The sequence below is a fragment of the Elephantulus edwardii genome, unplaced genomic scaffold (assembly GCF_000299155.1).
Source record: "Elephantulus edwardii isolate Elephantulus edwardi_28Jun2011 unplaced genomic scaffold, EleEdw1.0 scaffold00195, whole genome shotgun sequence".
NCBI lineage: Eukaryota > Metazoa > Chordata > Mammalia > Macroscelidea > Macroscelididae > Elephantulus > Elephantulus edwardii.
In genome coordinates, this window is record NW_006399945.1 from 1,146,092 (window position 1) to 1,155,992 (window position 9,901).

At 40.8% G+C, this 9,901-nt stretch overlaps 1 protein-coding gene across 1 annotated transcript in view; it reads right to left on the reverse strand.

The window, feature by feature from the left end:
* FNTA (farnesyltransferase, CAAX box, alpha) overlaps window positions 1-6,979 on the reverse strand; it is a 31,965-nt gene extending 24,986 nt beyond the window's left edge. Inside the window, exons 1-2 of the mRNA XM_006896976.1 lie at window positions 6,756-6,979; window positions 1,470-1,555 (exon numbers count right to left, since the gene is read on the reverse strand). Coding sequence (XP_006897038.1) covers window positions 1,470-1,555; window positions 6,756-6,961 — 292 coding nt within the window. The 5' untranslated portion in view covers window positions 6,962-6,979. The remainder of the gene's footprint in view (window positions 1-1,469; window positions 1,556-6,755) is intronic.
* Window positions 6,980-9,901: the final 2,922 nt, after the last annotated feature.

Genomic DNA, 9,901 nt, shown 5'->3' on the forward strand with positions numbered 1-9,901 from the left:
TGAATTTGAATTAGCAGAGAGGGGCCATCTTTGGGTTAGTCGAGTAACTCCCTACTCAGGAGGCCATTAGAGCTCTCTATAAAAAGGTTAATTCATCTTTAATTTCTTTTCATAGAAGGTATGTTATAGGAATAAATCTGATTTCATCCAAATCCATTGACAACTGTTATAAGCGAAGCTTCTCCTTGGAGACTAGGATTCTGAAGCTCCATCTCACATACTTGAGGCATGTGGCCAGGAGAGATAGATTCTTAGAAAAGGACATCATGCTCAGAGGGGTGGAGGTACAGTGCAGGAGAGGAAAAACTTGGATAAGATGGAATGATTCAGTAACTAGTCAATGGGGACAGGTGAGTCAGAGTCAGTGAGACTGGCTCAGGACAGGGAAGGGTTCAGAGCTGTTGTACACAGTCACAGACAACTCAACAGCACGTAAAAACAACAACAACACACAAATATGATATGTTCTTTTTTATTACATTTAAAGCTCTCCTACATAGTGATTATAAAGACTTACTTATAAGATGTTTCTAACCTATTTATTTCAGTACAAATTCTACAATATTAATTATTTAGTATCAATTTGTCATAACTAATAATGTAAACCTCCTGAACCACTAGTCTTTCCTTCAAACCATTTCTTGGTATTCATCAAGGGGAAAAATCACAATAAATGCTTTATTGTGAAAGACGACCTTGGAAACAAAGCCTAACTGAAAACACACAAACACATATACACACGTCTTACAAGATGAACATTCCATACTATTCACTTACCCTTTCCTAGAAGAACAACTAACAATTAACACTGCATGACCTTCAATGCACAAAGAATTTTCACATTCATTATGAAAGAATGGATACTTTGTAAAAAAAAAAAAAACCCCACTCATTTTAACATCAATGAATACAGCTAAATTCAGCCTAACATTCATTCCAAAATACAATTGAAAACCCTGATATTTTTATACTTCTACAATTAAAGTTTATGTTAAATAAAACAGTAATTTATTTAATGTTGTATTCTACGTACAGATTGAAAGTTTATGAAAAGCACATCTACACAGTTAGTGGTGTTGTGTGCTGTCAAGTTGGAACTGACTCACAGCTGACCCTCCAGTGGGTTTTCAGAGGCTGTAAATGGCATGGGAGGAGACTGCCCATCCTTCTCCCGTGGAGTAGATGGAAAATCTGAAGCATGTGCCTTAGGGATTGCAGCGCAGCTTCCTATCACTAGGCCACCAGAGCGCCAATTATATACTAGCAATTATAAAGTAACATTCATTTCTTTAGGCTTTGGTCATTGTTTAAATAAAACTTAGTTATCAAAATAAATGATGTAAAACTACAATATTAGCTTACCTTAAGCTAGTCAGACATTTATGACATAAAAACTATTTTGCTACAAAGCTGTATCTATCATCTCTGCAACTAAATTTAATTAACAGATATTTTCCTGATAAACTTACATTTTTCACTATAAATGATCTGGACCACTGGATTAGGGCCATCATTCTGTGGCACTGGATCTATATCAGCCCATTCTGCTCTGTCCCTGAAAAGACAAATTTTTTTTTCAGTGACTATTTTCAAGCAGAGAAAAAGAAGAGACAAACTCTGATGTTTAAAAAAAAAATAACCACAACACTTACATTAATACTAGTAATCTTGAACCTTTTTCACTGCACTCGTTACTAACTGAAAGGCTGGTGGTTTGAATCAAATCAGAAGTACCTTAAGGAAAGAGAAGTCTAGTGATCATCTTCTGAAAGAGTGGTTGTTGCTGTGTGTCAAGTCAATTCCTTCCTGTAGACTTTAATCTGACAGAGCAGAAGTGCCTAGTAGGGTTTCCAAGCTGTAATCATTATGTGACCAGCCTGTTAGGTCTTTTCTCCTGCAGTCACTGGTGAGTCTGAACCCATAATCTTTTTTGTTTAGCTGCTGAGCACTTAATCACTGCACTGCCAGAAATCCTTTCCATAAGATTGCAAAAAATAAAACCAAGCATGAGGTTGCTGAGGTAATTTCAAATCACAGTGACCCGCCACTGGAATTCTAAGGTTCTGGAAAGGTTAGCGGTGAGGAGCTGCCACCAGAAGCTCTGCAAGAGGAAGCTGGGCAATCTCCTCCTGCGTCATGTACAGCTTCTGAAAACTAGCTGGAGGATCAGCTCTGAGTCTATTCCAATTCCATAGTAAACAATAACAATCTTAAAGGGAGGAGATTCTTCATTTTTCTCCCACAGAACTAACTAGGGAATTCAAACTGCTGATTGGGTTTACAGCCTGCAAATTTACACGGGATGGCATAGGACAGTGTAGGGTTCAGATCTGTTCATAGGCTGACTATGAGCCATAGGCAACTCAACAGTAACTACCAACAAGATACACACTACACCATCAGAGTTCCTATTATTCCTAAATTACAGGCATAAAAATTCGATGGAGCTTATAGTTCTACTCTTTAATGCCTGGGGCCCCATGAGTTAGAAGTGAACAGAATGCAATGCTGTTGATGTTATTTGCCATCGAGTCAGAATGACCTCCAACAGGTTTCATAGGCAGTAAATACACTGGAGGAGATTGCCCATCCTTCTTCAAGAGAGCAGCCAAGAAGGATGCCAACCACCTACCTTTGGGATAACAAAATAACTACTTACCATAGAGGTCCCTAGCAGACAAGGAATTTGGTTTTTTGTTGTTGTTGTTTTTGTTGTTACAGATATGTTACTGTAATCATAGTTAAATTCTTCATAACCAAGCTTTGCCATTTTTTCTTACAGACTGACTTTTGAAGTAAAAATAAAGGTAAAATGAATAATCCTTAGATTTTAAAAAGTTTCATCAGTAATTTTAAAACCTAAAGATTTAAAACCAGGGACTTAAAAAAGTTTCACCAGGACTTTTAAAATCCAAAGACTTAAAAGCAGAAACCTTTTTTTGCAGAAGGCTTTTAGAAATAAATCTATTTAACTGGCTTAAGAGTTTACTTTCCCTTAATTCATAAGATTCTTAGGGGTTAATATAAGTAATATCATTTAATAGTTGTGGGACCCTAAGAAAATGAGTTAATCTTGCTGGGTCTCAGTTTCTTCATCTCTAAAATGGGGATGAGAATATTATCAGCCAACTTTAGGAAATGTTTTAAGTATAAAATAACACACAGTAAATATTGAAAACAAGCATAGTACATATTAAACATTCAATGAATGTTACTTCATTGTCAACATTGTCAACACTAAAATAACATTATAAAGTCAACTACAGATGCTTAAAGACATCTCTGAACTGCCCAATGAAATCAAAGTTCTATTTCTCACTCTTCAATTTCTAACATTCTTCCCCCACCCACTTTTTCCTTTTCTATACTGAACACCTAACAAGAGCAGCTTCTTAGGCACACAAGCAATCCAGAAATTACGCTCACCATGTAAGCAGACAGAGATGAGAGTAATGAGACAAGTGAGAAGGAGGAAGACAAATCATGACCTGAACTGTAAGAGACCTACAGCCTGTGGGCGTAGCATGAGAAAGCAGAGACGGGAAATTAAGACAGTCATGTGAAGACAGTGAAAATTTATCAATTCAGTGATACAGGTTAGGGGAACTCTGGTGGTCCCGTGGTAAAGAATTGCACTGTAGACCTGAAGGCATATGGTTTGAATTCAAAAGAAGCTCTGAAAAACAAAGATGGCCAATCTCATCCTGTGCTACTTACAATCTCTGAAAACTTGCTGGAGGGTCAGTTATCAGCTGGTTCTGACAAAATGGCACATAACAACCTGATACAGGTTTCAGTGTTCATAGCACCACGGTAATCTAAATGATCATGGTGATGAATTTAAATCAGTAAAATATTAACTGTAAGAAAAAACACGGATAGTGATTTTCACGAACTTAAGAGAATTAAGCCAAATACTCTCTATCAAATGTGTATTTAAGAAATCCTGATGGGATGTAACTAAACACTTCACCAAAGAAGACATTCAGACAGCAAACACATGAATGTTCAAACTCCCTCGCCATCAGAGAAATGTAAATAAAAATAACTATGAGATATCATCTCACTCCATCAACAACAGTAAAGTTCAACAGGGCAGCAAACAACAAATGCTAGTGAGGTTGGAGAGATTGGAATTCTTATTCACTGCTGGTGGGATTGTAAAATGGTACAGACACTATATAATGCAGACTGGTGCTTTCTCAAAATGTTAGAAATGGAAACATCATTTGACCCAGCAATTCCACTACTGGGAATATACTCTAAAGAAGCCAGAGCTATGACTCAAACAGATATATGCACACCCATGTTTATTGCTGTGTTATTTCCAATAGCAAAGAGAGAGAAGCAACCCAAATGTTCATCCACAAAGTAATAGACAGAAAAAACTATGCTTTATCCACACAATGGAGTATTACTCAGTACTGAAAAATAAAGAACTTGTAAAACATTACACAACAATGGGGAACCTGGAGGATATTATGCTGAAATCTCTCAGACATAAAAGGGCAAATACTACATAACACTATTGTTATAAAATAGGACAGGAATGGGGAGTTGGAGGAAAAAAGGGAAAGAGTAGATAATGAAAAGTGTATTAGGACAGGGCAAAGAATTGTTCCGAAAGGAATATATGATTAGGCATTGTATGCATGACAATCTAGAACAAGAAGTGCATTGCAGGGAGGGTGGAGAGTAGGGGGGTAGAAAATGTGCAACAATGAAAAAAAAAATCAAAATGGTGTAGTGTGTATCATGTTGGGCTTCAAATCCACCAGCTGTTCCACAGAAGAAAGATGGCCAGTCTCTTCCCTTTAAGATTTACAGACACAGAAACCCAGCAGGTTGTCATGACTCATCGTCAGTGGGTCTGGTTTGTCTGAATGTTTGTTCTTTTGGTAGTCCACGGTATACTAATTAGGGAAATGTAGACCCTATACACAGAGCAAGAGGTAGATGCTCAAATGGAACAAGGGCATATTGTATGTTTACAAGTTAGAAAATGTGTCAGGGATATATCCATTTACCATATTTACCATACTGATTCACCCTATCTGTATGCTGATACATACATACTCTGAGACACTGGACTGTAGAAAGAAGACAGTAGAATTGGGATTGGAGAAAGACCTAAACAATCTGTGGACAGTACAGATGTCACAGCCTTGCTTACTGAAAGGGAAGAGGACCTGAAGCACTTAATGATGGATCAAAGACGACATATTTTAGTATAGACTACACTTCAACATATACAAACATCCTTAAAAATGAACCAATACGCAGCATCGTAACAAATAAAAACTGACTGAAGTTGCCAAGAATTTAATTTTACTTGGGTCTACAATCAATTTCTACAGAGGCAGCAGTCAGCAATCTGCTACAAAATACTTCTCTAAAGTTTTACAAAAGAAAGATGTCACTTTGAGCACTAAAGTGCGCCTGACACAAGCCATGATCTTTATTGAACTGCCTCATATGCAAGTGAAAGCTGGACAGTGAATAAGGACAATAGAAAAAGAACTGATGTCTTTAAATTGTGGTGTTGGCAAAGACTATTAATATACCACAGACTGCCAGAAGAACAAAGCTGTTTTGGCAGAAGTTCAGCCAGAAAGCTTCTTAGAAGCTAGAATGGTGAGATTTGTCATGTACTGTGGACATGTTATCAAGAGGGACCAGTCTCTGGGAAAGCACTTCATGCTTGATAAAGGCTCAGTGAAAAAGAGGAAGACCCTTAATGAGAGGCGCTGACAAAGTGTCTGTTCACAATGGGCTCAAACACAGCATGGAAATGAGGACAGGCAGTGTTTCACGATGCTGTACATAGGGCACTATGTCAGAACCCATTCAATGACACCTAACAAGAATGTGAGTACCTAGAACTGAACAAGGCAGATACAATGTGTGAGCTTAGTGATCACCTCTGCAGGTTCAAATGGAATCTGTAAATCAGCTTTACTTTCTGATAGGAAGACATGATTCAGACAAGGGCTGCTGTTATGTTCAGTTGGCTATACAGCTCACACTGCCCCTATGAACAAAAGGCTCTGAACCCCGTGCCAGCCTCACCATCTCCAGCACACATGAGCCCACTTGGAAAGCTTAAAAAGCACCCACGACTGCTGACTATCTATTCTTTGCATTATATACACGATGCTGTTGGGACTTGTAAGTGGAATTAGCAAATACAAGATCTTCACTTTGACAACCTAATTTAGTATTTTACTGATTCTAGGTGCTAAATAATAGTTGAATGAACTTTAGAGTTTTGGAGTTTCATGCACGATTTCTCTTTCCAGCACAGAATAAATCTTTGGGAAAGCTTACACGTAGCTTTCTAAGGTCAGCAAATCTGGACCTACTTAAATAATTTTTTCCCTTCTGTATTTAGATTACTATCAGCAGAGTATTCGGGGCGCATGGAAGAGAGCGGGAAATTTCTCCATTATGAATCATAACACTTTAACAGCCTAAGAACGAGTGATGTCCAGTGTCCTGTGGTTTCTGCATCTCTTACAAACTCGTGAGAAGCCGCAGAGGCATCGCGAGTCTTCGGCCACTGCTGCCTCCAGGAGCGGGTCCCGGGGGCTGGGCGGCCACCTCCAGCCAAAGGCCCGGCGGCCAGCACCAGCGGGGCCTCGAAAACTTCAGCCCCACACAAAGAGGACGCGGCGCAGACTGCAGACAGCGGCCAGCAGTCAGCTCCCGCCCGGGGATTGGCCTCAGGCGCAGCGGCCATGCCGCGGGGGCGTTACCTGTACAGGACATAGGTAGGCGAGTCCAGGCTCAGAAACCCATCGTCCATTGGCGATGCCAACGCTTCTCCCCCCTCGGACGCCGCCTCTTCTCCCTGTTGCTGCTGCTGCTGTGGCGGCGGAGGGTGCGGCTGGGGCGGCGGCTGCTCCGGCTGACCAGGCTCGCTGCCCTGCGCAGCCTCTCCGACCCCTTCGGTCGCCGCCATCTCGCCTGGGTCCGCAGCGGAGGTGGCAGCGAAGGCCCCGCCCCTGCATGGCCCCGCCCTCGGCTCCCTTCCTCCTTGCAGGGACCCGCTTCCGGTTTCCTGGCTGCCGACCATAGAGATGAAGGCCAGAGAGCCCCCGGCTGGTTGCCGACCAGGGGTGCTCAGGATGTGAGCTGCAGGCTGCGATCGGCTTCATTAATAGACGCCTAAGGGTCAGGAGGACTAGTCCCAGACTTCCCAAACTTCATCCATTTCGAAATGATTGTAGTTGTTCCAAATCTTTTCGGCTATACGGTTGTGACAAGTCGGCATGTACTCAAATGGCAGTCGATTTCGTTTGGTTTTGATGCCACAAAAAGGAGAGATAAGGATCGTTGCTGTTATATGCCATTGAGTACGACTTGAGAACCCTGTCCTATCTTGTGCCAGTCTGACAATCTCTGACACACTCGAACCCATTGCTGCAGTCACTGTGTCAGCCTGATGGGGTGGTATTAATAAATTTAGAATTCTCTAAATAAGTATCAGTTATAAAACTAGTTACATCGTTATAAAACTGGCATCGGTTTTCTCCAGCAAAACTAGTTACTTAGCCTTTGGATTCTTTGTTTCCTTTCTTTATTGGTGTAAAGTAGTTTAATCTGTCTATTTACTAGGACAGGAAATCCATCTCTCCCTAGATCAGCGTTTACCTCTTTGAAACTGTTTTTCCCAACCATATGTAAATTGTATCCTTTTAAAAAAATTTATTTTATTAATTTTAATGAACATTTACTGAGATTTTGGATTTCCATTCATTCATTGTTGCACTTTTTTCTCTACCATCCTCTTCGCTCCTCTCCGAAAAGCAAAAGATAAACTCCTTCATTAGTATACTCTCCCCGCCAGCTTTCCCCACAACCCCCCACCCTCCACCCCCACCTGCCCCGCTCCAAATGCACTCCACTATGCAACCTTAATTCTGGATTCTTTGATAACCATAATACCCTATCATATATCGCTTTAAACTGTTCTCTCCCTCATCTGTTTCAATGCAGTATACATAATCTATCCAGTTTTTCCCAGTCTTACCCCAACACTGATGTCAGTCCCATTCTAAAACAGTGGCACCATGCAGTATTTGTCTTTTTGTTACTGAGATATTTTACTCAGCATAATATCCTCCAGGGTCACCCATTTTGAATAATATTGCATGAGTTCCTTGTTTTGTAATGCAGCGTAGTATTCCATTGTGTGAATGTACCACAGCTTCTCTATCCGTTTGTTTATTGATGGGCACTTAGGTTGTTTCCAGCTCCTTGCTATTGTGAAAAAAGCCGCAATAAACATGGGTGTGCATCAAATGGTATTTCTATTTCCAACTTTTTGCTAAAGTGCCATACTGCCTTACATAGTGGTTGCACCATTTTACACTACCACGAACAGTGAATAAAGGGTTCCAGTTTCTCGGCAACCTCACCAGCATTTGTTGTTTGCTGTTCTGTTCAATTTTTCTATTCTTACTGGGATGAGATGATATCTTATAGTTGTTTTTATTTGCATCTCTCTTAGAGCGAGGGATTTTGAACATTTATTTCTTCATGTATTTGTTGGCCATATGAATGTCTTCTTTCGTGAAGTGTCTGTTCATATCCTGTGCCCATTTTGCAGTTGGGTTGTTTACCTTTATCTTGTGGTGCTCAAGTAAGTTGTATCTTAATCCTCTCTTTTTTCCCAGGAGGGAAGGTGCACCTTTCCTGAGTTAGCCTTTATCTTTTCAGGGCCTGTTTTTCTAAGTCATGTGTTAACTCTTTTGTAGGTTGTCTGTTTACTGGTATCTGTGTGTAAATGTTTTTGGGTTTTCCCCCCCCAGATGTAGAAATTCTTCAATGTTACTAACAAAAGTGCATTGTTAAGCGAGTTGGTGTCTCACCCTGGTATATAATCCTAATGACCACTCCCAGATGGGGAGGCAGTCTCTGAGAAGGATCTCACTGCCTTCCCACAGATAGGTAGTAAAGTGCCTATGGATATTGCAATTCATCTGTCTAATGGCAATTGACTAACGGAAAGAACCCCTTGCATTTAGTAATAAATTCACCTGGTTGAGGGTCTTCCTCTCTTTCATGGAAACTCCACCTTTATAAACATGATGTCCTCCAAGAAATAGCTTTTCCTAGCTACATGCCCCAAGTGCGTGAGACCAAGTGTCACCATCCTTGCCTCTAAGGAGCACCCTGGTTGCACCTTCTCCAAAACATATCTGGGATATTCAGATATAGGGTATTGTGGGATATTCAGCATTCTTCTCCAACACCACAATTCACAGGCATCAATTCTTTTATAATCTCTTTTATTTGTCTAGCTCTCAGTATCATAGCAAGTGGTTTTGATAGCACAAAAGGGAGAGATGGGGATAGCACTTCTCTTTGGCCTAGTCTTAGATACTGCCTAAGGATGACAGCTCAAGGCAGCTGTAACCCAAGACCACCAGTGGGGTGATAAAGCGTCCTCCCTTCCCCCCTTTATATCTACGCCCCTGTTCAGCATGAAGAAGCCAGAGAGTTGGCATCCAATTCCCAAATCAATAAGACAGTTGGCTTAATTACTATTGGAAAATGCTTGTCATTCCTCTGTAGCATCTGGTCCCCACTGGACCCTCATCATTTCCTTCACCTGCTCCCCCCACTGACCAAACTGTGCAGCTCTGCAACTGCATCCTGGCCCATCCTCACCCTTCTGCCCCCAACCCTCACCTCCTTGTACTCCCAATATGTTTTTCCCAATAAAAAAAATATTTAAAAAAAATAAAAAAAAAAGGATGACAGCTCAAAACTCCCTTGTTCTCCCCCTCTCCCTCCCCCCAGGAACTTGGGCTTTTCCTTGCTGTCTTTTCACATTTAAGGGTCTAATGTCCTTTTGCATGGGTAGATGCTAAGAATTTATGCTTCAGTAAACTGT